The sequence below is a fragment of the Heterodontus francisci genome, chromosome 2 (assembly GCF_036365525.1).
Source record: "Heterodontus francisci isolate sHetFra1 chromosome 2, sHetFra1.hap1, whole genome shotgun sequence".
Lineage (NCBI taxonomy): Eukaryota > Metazoa > Chordata > Chondrichthyes > Heterodontiformes > Heterodontidae > Heterodontus > Heterodontus francisci.
In genome coordinates, this window is record NC_090372.1 from 62869952 (window position 1) to 62882083 (window position 12132).

The following is a 12132-nucleotide window of genomic DNA, read 5'->3' on the forward strand; positions in this document are numbered from 1 at the left end:
GGTAAAAAAACCCTCCCTTACTATCAGTTCATAACTCCACCACCTCCAGCCTCGCTTCTCTAAAACATCTAAAACAGATTATCTGGTCACTTATCTCTTGGGAGCTTGCTGTGCACAAATTAGTTGCTGTGTTTCCTACATTACAACATTTACTACATTTCAAAGTTACTTAATTAGTTGTAAAGGGCTTTGGGATGTCCTGAGGTCATGAAAGGCACTATGTAAATACAAATTCTTTCTTTCTTTAACTATGAGTCTGAAAACAGGCCAAAATGTACCCAGAAATTAACCAGCAGTCTGAAATAATAAACCAGAAAATAAACTGTAAGTACTGCATGATTCCTTTGAATAGTGCTGGTGAAGGTGTCCTTCTTGCCTGTTAGTGTCATGAATTGCTGAGCTTGTTTATCAAGTGCCGATTCTGGTACTGGGGCAGACCAATAGCAGAAAAGGGACCCTAATTTGAATAGATTATTTAATGTTTGTCATAGTTCTGGCATTCATGCTGGACACCCACAAAGAAGCCCAATCCAATATAATGGGCAACACATTTCCAACTGGTACTGAACGCATGCTTCCTGCATGCCATATTGGGCACCTATGCTCCTATTTAGTGCCTGAAATGAGAAAGGCTCAGTCACATTTCTGGATCATAATTCCTCATTATGCTGTCTATTGATGGCACATACCAGGTGTACTCTTACCATGATCATGCTATGTTTTGTTGCACCATCAAACCTTACTGGTTGAACAGAACTTTATTTTGTATAATTTGCACTTAAAAGCACCCTTTTCCCCCCTCTTGGTTTACAGTCCACAATTTTTTAAAATTCCAGTCTCAATTGTCCAACATTCAGTCTAGTCTTGCTCGCAGTTACTAACCCACTCATCCCTATGGTTCCAGTAGGGAAGGAGAGTCCGACCAGTGCATTTTTACAGCTACCAAAATGTCGATGTAGGCTGCAAATAGTTCGGTGAGGTTCAACATTTCTTAATGATTGGATTACTTTAAAGCAATCAAACAAAAAAATCAAAAAGTATAGACTCACTTTCTTCTGGAACAGGGTAGTTAGGGATAAGCACTAAAGGTTGGCCTTGCCAGTGATGCCCACGTCCCATGAACAATTTTTAAAAAAGTAATTGTAACATTCAGTACAATTGTATTGTTGAAGAGGTGAATATTCTCCCATATCCCTCTCTTTGTATTGTGTAGATTTTATTTTCCAGGACAATGTCATCTTTAATGGCCCAAGCTAGCATTGATTGGATAGAAGTAATCAATTTGCAGTCCTGATTGGCTTTACTGTCTGTTTGTAGTATCAGACAACAATAAACATGTATCACTGTATAATGGCTTTTATCTTTTTTAATGTGAACAAGTGAGTAATTGAACTGGTTATTGATCAAAAGAGGCCTGTGAAGATATCCAGTGCTTGGTTCATGCATTTATTACCCAACAAACAATCAAATTGTGTCAAATCAATACAATTTTAATATACTGTCAGAAAATGATGGATGCTATTGATTTTTGTTCATTGTATCTGAATTTGTACAACTTTAATGTTCCTTATTGCTAATGACATTTCTTGCAAGGAATAGATGCACCATTGTAATGAACAAATCTTAGGAGAGTGCTTCACTGCTTATCCTTATCGTACGGCTCACAATTCAAATAACCCAATCTGGGTGAGGAAAAGCCCATATTTGTTATCAGTGTATCAATGAATATTAATTACCTTCCTTGCTTCTCTTGTAGAGCAGTATTTTTCAAGATAAGCTTCAATTTTGTAATTATTTTAAAAGACGTGGTACTGGAATACTATAAGCAGACATTGATATCTACAATAAACAGGCACACATTGCTACAAAGGCAGCATACTGCAAATGCTAGAAATCTGAGACATAAACAGAAAGTGCTGGAACTACTCAGCAGGTCAAGCAGCATCTGTGGAGAAAGCAACAGAGTTAATGTTTCAGGCCTTTCGTTAAAACTGCTCTTCAGTATACAATTGAGTTTGATAACTTGATACACTAATTAGGAATGTTCACTTGAAAAAGTGTCCAAGTTATACATTCTATGGTATGAAATAAAGATGTGCTACTCTGCAACTTAGAGAAGTCTTGGGTACAATCTTAACTAGATCACATAATTGTGGATGAGAAAGCCCATTTGGCTCATCTTATTTCATCCATTCACAAAAATCCTAAAGTCTCCCCCTCCCCTCATTGTAGCATCTAATTGTTCCTTAAATAATTTATAGAGGGTGAAATTAGTCTACGCTAGTAGTGCTTAACAAATTGGTAACCAGTTTAATTTTTTCCCCCATTGACTTCAAGGTTGAGCTTTGTGCTATCACTGAAGTCCAATTTTACCCCCACTATCTGATTCAGTATGAGTAAGCCTGAAGAGGGATGGAATTGATGGGAGAAGCCAAATGAGATGAATTTAGTCTTTCTGCTATTCAATTGGAGGAATCCTTTGGCTCATTCATGACTAAATGTTGGATAGCCAGTATGACAATGCAAATGTAGTTGTGGATTTGTAGGAAGTAATGAGAAGCAGAGCATGGTGTTTTCAACATTTAGCTGGAAACTGACTCTATACTTGGAGCTGCACCTCAGAAATCACATAGGACCCAAAAATCCACAGTGCCATTTGGGCTGCAGGAGCACCAACCAGTCAGCACTTCCATCTGGCAATGAAGTGTACTGCTAACCCCACTGTAAATTAAGAACAGCTCAGGAATAGGATTGTTCCTCTGGGATCTACAAAAATAGTTTGCCACTTTAGCGGTTCAATTGCCTAAGGAACTGGTCAGAGAATGCAATGCATAGGCTTTGACCAGTTCCTACCTAAAATAGCAATCAGGGCCCTATTTATGTCATAGTTCTCTGATTTCCATGTTAATATGGGCCTTTTTTTCTGCAACTGGTGGACGCCTTGGACAGCCAGAGATAGGCCCCTATTAAAATGCAGCCAGCTGCATCATCTCAGAAGACCAACTGGAAGTCTTTGGAGAGCTTTAACTCATTCCAACTACTTAAGTCTTTCCCAAGTCCAAGGTGCAGGGATTAAGCAGCAAGCTAAAATGCAGAGAAAGGAAACCCTTAGCATGGGCGTGAGTCTAGAGACAAGTAACCAGCAAGTGAACCCTGTGTTGAAGTCGAGGTGGTACTGCATGAGGTGTTTTTTAAAGACAGTTTCCTTCTGTGCCACTTTTCAGTACCATCCATATCAGATGGCATTGCAGCATATCTGCAAAAAGTTGCAACTCAGGATAGAAAGTGCAAATAGCATGCAAGCACACACTCAATTTTCAAACAAATCTGACCCAAGGAGGCCAATGTAAGATAATTGTAACAAAGTACATGTGACTGTAATCCTGCCAGGACGAAATTCCAGGGTACAATCTCTGGACAAATTTGAAATGAAGTGCAGCTAATTTATTTCCCTATCATTGTGTATTCCATGAATGACTTTATCCTGGTACTTTCCCTTGGTAATACTATATGATGTGTGTCATCTAGAACCTCTTTCTAAGTACTTACCTAGCTGCTCACTGCTGAATGTCAGTGTGAATCTCCTGGGGCGGAAACTGCCCTGAAACTGGTGCTGCTTTATCAGGTACTCAGTTACCCTATCCCTAATGATATACTCTAGTAATTTCCTGACAACAGATATTAGGCTAACTGATCTATAATTTCCTGGTTTCCCTCTGTCACCTTTCTTAAATAGCAGAGTGGCCTGCACAATTTTCCAATCTAAAAGGATGATTTGCGATTCTAGAAACGTTTGGAAGATTATATTTAGGGCATCTGCAATGTTCTCACCTACTTCCTTTAAACCCTGGGATGAAAACCATCTGGTCCTGGGGATGTGTCACTCTTTAGCTAGAGGTTAGATAGAGAGAAAATATTTCTGCTAGAACTCTCTTCTACAAATGGCAATTAATGTTAGATCAATTGTTAATTTTAAATCTGAAATTGATATATTTTTGTTCAGCAAAGGTTAAGGGGTATGGGACAAAGGCAGGTATGTGGCGTTAGGTCAGGTCAGGTATGTGGCATTGAATGGTGGAACAGGCTCGAGGTACTAAATAACCTACTCCCCTTTCTATGTTCCTACATTCCTATGTTTGTGAAACGGTGCATTACTTCTCATTTGATCCAATTTCCCGAGTACATTAAAGTCAAATAAGACAATGGATGCAAATTGAAATTCAAGGCTACTTATTGCATCAGTCAGCAGCAGAGCTTAGGACCTCTGCCACTGGGGCCTCCAAATCAGATGATCCTAGAGTTACCATGCACTCCATACTGGACTGCAGTTCTGTTAACTGGTCATGCACAACTGCAAAGATGTGAAGTGTGGACTCCTTGCAGCTATTTTATATACTCTCAAAAAGTTGTATAAAGTGTTATTGCTCACATAGCAGCATTCTTTTATCTGCAGATGCTATGAAATAATAATCTCTGGACCCAGTAGTTGAGGAACAATGTGAACTGCCCCCTGAGTACTAGGTTCCTGTGCGTCCCTGTCCCTGATCCCTGATTCAATATTAGTTTCCTTGGGATATCTGACATGCTGACCTCATCCTTCATTGTAAATACTGATGCTTGGTAATTATTCAACACATCACCATTTTCTTATTTTCATTGGCAATATCACTGTTACAAGTTTTCAAGGGGCCACATTACTCCTTTTTGTAGCTCTGATGATCTGCTTTGTCACCTTTGTTGTTCTTTGTATTTTTCCCATTCACCAGGATCTGTGCAATCTTTTGCATTTTTGAATGCTTTTTCTTTTAGTTTTGTGTTATTTCATACTTCTTTTGTCATCCATGGCTGTTTTTTTTGCAATTGGAGCATTTGCTGTTTAAGGTATAAACTGGTTCTGTATCATATTAAAATCTTTTTTGAATACCTCCCACTGATCTTCTGTTGGTTTACCCTTGATGTGCCAGTTTACTGTAGACAGTCTCTGTGTCGTCCCACTGAAGTCAGCCTTACCTACATCTTGATTCTTAGTAGCTGTTTTGCATTTCTCCCTTTCAAACATTACATTCAACCCAATCATATTATTATCACTAGTACATAAATGTTCACCCATTAAAATAAAAGCAAAATACTGCAGATGCTGGAAATCTGAAATAAAAACAGAAAGTGCTGGAAATACTGAGCAGGTCAGGCAGCATCTGAGGAGAGAGAAGCAGAATTAATGGCCTGGACTTTATATGCCCCCTGCCGAAAAATGGTGGCCCTCATGTCATGTAGCAGCCGCAATTCCAAATGCGGTGGCTCATTAGCATACCCGGGGTGCCCGCCCCTCTCCCCCCAACCCAGCCACTGACACAGAAGGGGTGGGCTGAACGACGCCATAAATGGTGTCAGCTGACAACTCATCAGGTGCTGCCGCCATATGTGGCAGCCAGCTCTGCAGTCGGACAGAATCGACTTGAAAACCTTAGTGTTGGAGCTGAGAAGCCAGCACAGGAGCTTTTGAACGACATTGTGAAACCAGGACACCAACAAGGCATAGGAGATGGCAGAGGAGCGAGGAAGGATGGCCCCACAGTTCAGTGATGCCTCCCTGCTCACTCTCCTCCAGACTGCATGGGCTAGGCGGGATGTCCTTTTCCCCAGCGATGGTAAGAAGAGGCCCTCCTGCCTGACCAGGCAAGCCTGGATGGAAATTGCAGAGGAGGTAAGCTGCCGTGGGGTCACCCACCGAGATTGGGTCTAGTGCCACAAGAGCCTGACAGAATGGCTCCTGCTAGGAAAGGTGGAGAGAAAAAGAAGGGCTGTTCTGCCATCAACGAGGTGGTTACGAGGGAATATACGATAAATATGCATAAGCGTATCCATGGCGTGGGTTTTAAGAGACGCGCTCCTCGTGCCATTAAGGAGATCCGTAAATTTTCAGTGAAGGAGATGGGTACTCCTGATGTCCGCATTGATACTCGATTGAACAAGGCTGTTTGGGCTAAAGGTGTAAGGAATGTTCCATATCGCATTTGTGTGCGTTTATCCAGAAAACGCAATGAAGATGAGGATTCACCTAACAAACTCTACACGTTGGTAACCTATGTTCCTGTCACGTCCTACAAAGATCTGCAGACAGTCAATGATGATGAAAACTGATCTGTAAATGTTAAAATAAACTTCAAAAACTGAAAAAAAAAGAGGATGAACGATCTCGTTTGCCAGGTAAAGGTAAGTGGCACTTTTTTGGGGGCCCCATCTGACCTGGATTTGCTCACACAGAGTGGCAAATGGGTGCCACTGCTATGTCAAACACAGGGAGGCCTCATTTTCACCCCAGAGCATGGCATCTACATGACAGGCTGAGTCCTTCTAACACACTGACTGTCACCCACCTTTTGTTGTAGCGCCTCTGTTATGAAAAGCGTTATGTTATATGGCAATGTTTAACATCTGCATCCTTGCTCTTCCAGGCAAAGAGTGCGCACAATGCGAAGGAGTCCTCCAGAACTGGAGAAAGGATGCCGGACATCCGTCACTGACCCAGGCTGAGGAGGAGGCCCTCGAGCTATGTGGCGGTCAGGGAGGACATTCAATTTAAGAAGTGGCGCTTGGGTTCTGGGGTGAACATACATCTCTTTGACAAACGCAGTTATTATTAGAAACATTTCCTTCATGGACACAATGCTGTCATGTTAGTGATATGTACACCAGTGAACCTCAAACTGTGCTTTTCACATTGTATCTTGTAGGGCGAAGCTCCGAGGTGGCATTGGAGGCTCCGGAGAGTGCCAGCACCTCTGAGGAGGAGACGAACTCAGAGGAAGCAGCGTCCCATGACACTCCCGCACCTTCCACCAGCGCAGATACATTCACCTTGGTGGGAATGTTTTCGACTTTAGAGTCTGGGTCACAAGCTGGTGAGAGCCCAACACATGTCCGAGCAGCTGGCTGACGCTGAGACAGCCGAGGCCTCTGACAGTCAGAGGACTGTGGGTGGTCAGGCCCAGGCCCAGGTTGATGATGGCCCTCTGGCATGCTGGAGTTGCAGCAAGAGGTAAGGCAACATCTGGCGCAGATGCCACAGGCCATGCGCAACCATGAGCGAACAATGGGGGAGTCCATCCAGGCCATGACAACTGCCATGTCCCAGGCAATTGAGCACATGGCTTCTTCCATTGAGAGGATGGCGACCCTCATGAAGAGTCACATTCCACAGATGCATGCTGACCTGGATGCAGCAGTGGCTGGGCAAGGGAGCGACCAGGGGCCTGGACATTGTCTCTGCACCTGATCCTTCTCAGAAGAGCAGCGAGGTTCCCACAGACCTTGAGAGGGAGGAGGCAAGCCAACTGTCCATATTTGGGTCTTCCCTCAAGGTGATTTCAATGTGGACACCGGCTCTTCAGCCCCTCTGCTGGTGAGTCCAGCTCCAGCAGCCACAACGTCTGAGGAGAGCCTTGCACTGGTGCAGGAGGCCCTCAGGCAGCCGGGACCTTCCAGGCCTCGTGTGCCCAGAGGACAACCACCCTCGTCATCCAAAGCCAAAGGATGCCCTGATCAGCAGCCTACCTCCAGTCAAGCTGCTACCGCACAGGTTGCACTGTGAAAGAGCACCCACAAGCGACTAAAAAGGACACAATGACACATATAAGTTATCACGGGTGCAACGCATGTGTATTGTTTGCTTCTCATTAAATGTGTTCATCTAACAGGTGTCTCCTTTTTACTGTGTGAATGACGCATGCTAGCATGTGCTGACTATGTCTCCTCCCATTACATCATTGCCCTGGAGCAATGCCAGCGTATGGAAAAAAAATCATCGCCATGCCAGTATGCATAATGATTGCACTGCAAGGGTGCAGTCACATGGGCAATGGCTCAGTCATCTGCTGCTGGTAATGATGAAGACACAGATGTCACAGATGCAGGAGACTGCCTGCCAGATGCAGCACGATGATGTGTGACATGGGGAGCATATTATGCACCTCAGGGATAGTGGAAGCGCTCAGCAATAAGGTGTTGCAGAGCATCCCTTGCCCTTTGCTCACTCTGTCTGCGATGCCTCAATGATCTTCGTCCTCCCAGGTGCATGTGCTGTTGCACCTCCTCTGTGTTCTCATTGTCCGAGCATGTCTCCTGCTCCTGTCTCTCATCTTCCTCCCTCAGTATTGCAAAGTTGTGCAGAGCACATCACCTAGCAATGATGAGCGCTACACATTCTGGTGAGTAGTGTAGGGCCTCACCCGATATGAACAGGCAGTGGAAGTGCATCTTGAGCATGCCGATGGCCTGCTCATTGGTAGCTCGTGTCGAGTACTGGCAGGCGTTGCATCTCTCCTCTGCCTCGCTGGTGGGGTTTCTCACTGGCGTCAGGAGCCATGTCTGCAAGGGGTAGCCCTTGTCCCCAAGAAGCCATCCCTGGATCTGAGCTGATGCAGTGAAGAGCATTGGCACCTGCGACCAGCGCAAGTTGAATGAGTCATGGCAGCTGCCTGGAAAGCAGGCACACAGTTGCATGAAGCATTTCCTGTGGTTACAGACTAGCTGCACATTGAGTGAGTAGAAGCCCTTTCTATTCAAGTATGCGGCTGGTTGTCTGACTGGAGCCTTGCATGCATGTGTGGAACTCCCCCAATGGCCCCAAATCTGACAGCCCTTTGGGACTGACTCTTAGGCTCTGTCCCGAAGTGCACATAGTCACCGGCCCTCCTGTACAAGGCATCGGTGACCTCTCTGATACATCGGTGTACTGCTGACTGTGAAACCCACACAGGTTGCCGGTGGGTCCCTGGAATGATGCGGAAACATAGAAGGTAACTTTGAGGGCCACAGGCATAGGGTGTCCAGCAAATCCCATTGGCTATAGGTCATCATTCAGCAGGGCACAGAGATGCGTCACCGCCTCTCTGGACATCCACAGCTGCCCCTGACACTGGAATTCTGACATCTGCAGGTATGTCATGTGGGGCCTGTAGACCCGCTGGCTTCTCTGATGTCGAAAGCGCCTTGGTGGCTGCTGTTGCTCACTTCCATGAGCTTCCACATGGGCTGTGTCCGCCTGTTGGTGCAGCCACCGGCGGATATGGCCCCTCATGGCACTTGGATCAAGAAGGACAGGGTGAACCAGCCCCGTCTGAACACTGCAGGTGAACGTGGTGCCTTCAGTAGATCAATGGCAACTATCAGGACAGACTGTGATGTACATTGGTGCTTCAGCTGCATTCCATCATCACCTATATGGTATGGCATGACATTGCCCATCTTAGCTTTGCATAAAAGCAGGTGCAGCATGAGCACAGTCATGTTACTGACATTGCGAGGATGCAACCATCGGCCACATGACCTTCGACCTCAGACCATTTTTGGCCCATACCCACACAAAGGGATCATGGAGTGCTATTACTCCCCTCTCCCCCAAACATCACTGGCCGATTTCAGGGTCAGCCCCCTTCACCCACCGCCCAATGTTAACATGTGCAGAGTGACCCCCTTTATGGTAGAAGGGCATGGGGTACCTCCCTTCTTTCATGCAGAGTTATGCCCCAGTCATTGCAGCCCCACACCCACCTTCGCCTGCTCTGAGGACTAACGCTTCATTGACCCCAGCTTTTCACCGACATGAACGTGAAGGCACGTGAGCCCCGCACATCCGAATAAAGATCTCAACCTGCTGCCTGAGTCGCTGTGATCTGCATATTAATGAATATTAAGTGCGCACCTGCATATTGTAATGCCGGTCCCGTCACCAAATGGCAGGGGGGGTGGTCTTGGGCCGCCATGAGGCCCCACCGCCGCCATCAAGATTGGGACGGACCTGCTGGCATCGGGGTCGGTGGCGGGCCTCAACTATAGTGATCTTCATGCCCCACCGCCACCGTTCCTGGCGTCAGAGACGCTATAAAATACAGACCAACATTTCAGGTCTGTGACTTTTCATCAGAACTGGCAAAGGTTCGAAAATGATTAGGTTTTAAGCAAGTGAAGGGGCGGGGTCGGGGAGGTGCGCTGCAGTGGCTGGTTGGTGGGGAAGAGAGCAAAAGGGAAGGTGTGAGATAGGGCAGACTTAAATGACTCATTTTAATTTGAATACTGGCGCAGCCGTTTCTTTTTTTTATGTGCCCAACTGTGGTTAGAGAAGAACATTCTTCAGTCATCAGGAAAGAAATTATACAAGCCAGGAGGAATAGAATTTAAAGTCATAGGAGAACTGAAGGCAACCCTCCAATATTGAGAAAAAGAAGTTATATGTGATTCAAAAATCAAAATTGTTCACTTTTGAGCAGGAAAGATTGCACTGACTGGAGTATAAGGGTTTGAAAGGGTGAATGTTTGGCCGAGTGAGAGGAACACCTCCTACTGTAATGATGACATAAGAGTCACATGTGTAATAGGCTTGAGAGAAGCAAGAAGCATTTTGAGGAGCTGAATAAAGCTAGACAGGCTTATGGAAAGTGTATATAGTCCATGTAAATATAATAAATGAGTTATTGTTGAGATTTACAACAACTCCAAAATCTCTGTAAACCAAGTATCACGTCAGCACCCGAAATCTTCCAAAGGACAATGTCAAGCATTCTGGAAGGACTAGATGGAGTTGTGTGCCATATGGATGATGTCCTGGTCCATGGATCCACTCAGAGAGAACATGGCACTAGAGTGACACTAGAAAAGCATCTGAAATGCAAACAACAATATACAACATCAACTTGCATTTGATTTGCAGAGTGGAAGAACTGTAAAGCAGAGAAGATCAGCCCAGAAACTTTAGATCTGGATTCCCATAGCTGTTCACAGGACTATGGAAGCTGAAGACAGAAAACCATATAACCCTACGGCTAGAAGCGAAGCCTCTTTACACCCAGGAAAGTTCCTCACCCACTCTTGACAAAGGTAAAGAAAGAAATTGACTCTATGGTGAAGCAATGAGCTATTTCATTGTGAAAGAGCCTATAAGCTGCGGCCCAGGTATGGTACTAGTACAAAAACCAAATGCATCTATTAGAATTTGTGTGGATCTTACACAGCTGAATAAAGTAGCTGAATGCAAAGTCCATCCAGTATCGTTTGTAGATGAGAGCTTGGCTAAACTGGGGAAGAGTTCAATCTTTATGAAGCTGGATGCAAATAGTGATTTTTGGCAACTGCCCCTTGACGAAGAGTCTAAATTGCTCACAACCTTCATTACCCCATTTGGAAGGTTTTGTTTCAACAGACGACACTTTGGTATCACGTCAGCACCTGAAATTCTCCAAAGGACAATGTCAAGCGTTGTGCCTTGTGGATGATGTCCTGGTTCATGGATCCACTCAGAGAGAACATGACATTAGAGTGAGAGCAATACTGCAACAATTAGAGAAAGCAGGACTTACACTCAATAACAAATGTGTGTTCTCGCAGCTGACTGTCAAGTTCTTTGGTCATATTGTAGATGGATCTGGAGTAAGAGTTGATTCACAGAAGACAAGAGCATTCAAGGAGTCTCCAGCTCCTAAGAATGTCACTGAGCAACAGAGATTTGTAGGAATGGTAAACCAAGTTGGAAAGTTTCTGCCCAACCTAGCTGTAGTCAATTATTAAGACAAGACAATACATGGTGCTGGGAGGAAGCGCAACAGAGATATTTTGAATAAGTCAAAGAAATGCTGATATCACCTGATGTGTTAGTTCACTGTGACCTAGAGCTACCCACAGTCATTGCTGCAGATGCATCTTCTACAGGACTGGGAGCTGTACTCTTTCAGATACGTACAGATGGCAAGCACAGACCAGATTACTATGCATCCCGTTCACTAACAGAGACTGAACAGAGATATGCAGGGATAAAGAAAGAAGCATGAGCAGCTACATGGGCTTGTGAAAAGTTTGCAGATTATGTTATTGGTCTTCGCTTCAAGATAGAGACAGACCACAAGCCATTGGTAACTCTACTAAATGCAAAGAGGTTAGCAAAGATGCCTCCATGAGTACGAAGATTCAGACTGAAGGTGATGATGTTTGATGCAAAGGCAGAGCATGTTCCAGGAAAGCAGCAGATCACAGCAGATGCAATGTCTCATATCCCAGTGGCAAGACCTGAACTAGATGATGTATCCCTTATTGAAGAGGTAGAAACCTTTGCATCAACAACAAGCACAACTCTACTAGTGA

At 44.7% G+C, this 12132-nt stretch overlaps 1 protein-coding gene across 1 annotated transcript; it reads left to right on the forward strand.

Moving 5' to 3' along the window:
- Positions 1-5759: 5759 nt before the first annotated feature.
- Positions 5760-6182, forward strand: LOC137379545 (large ribosomal subunit protein eL31-like). Its single transcript, XM_068050517.1, has one exon. The coding sequence runs from the start codon at positions 5764-5766 to the stop codon at positions 6139-6141; it is 378 nt and encodes a 125-aa protein (XP_067906618.1). The 5' UTR covers positions 5760-5763; the 3' UTR covers positions 6142-6182.
- The last annotated feature ends 5950 nt before the right edge of the window (positions 6183-12132 follow it).

What these genes read in the sequence shown, in the direction of transcription:
- LOC137379545 (XM_068050517.1), top strand. Translation starts at nt 5,764, where the DNA reads ATGGCTCCTGCTAGGAAAGGTGGAGAGAAAAAGAAGGGCTGTTCTGCC.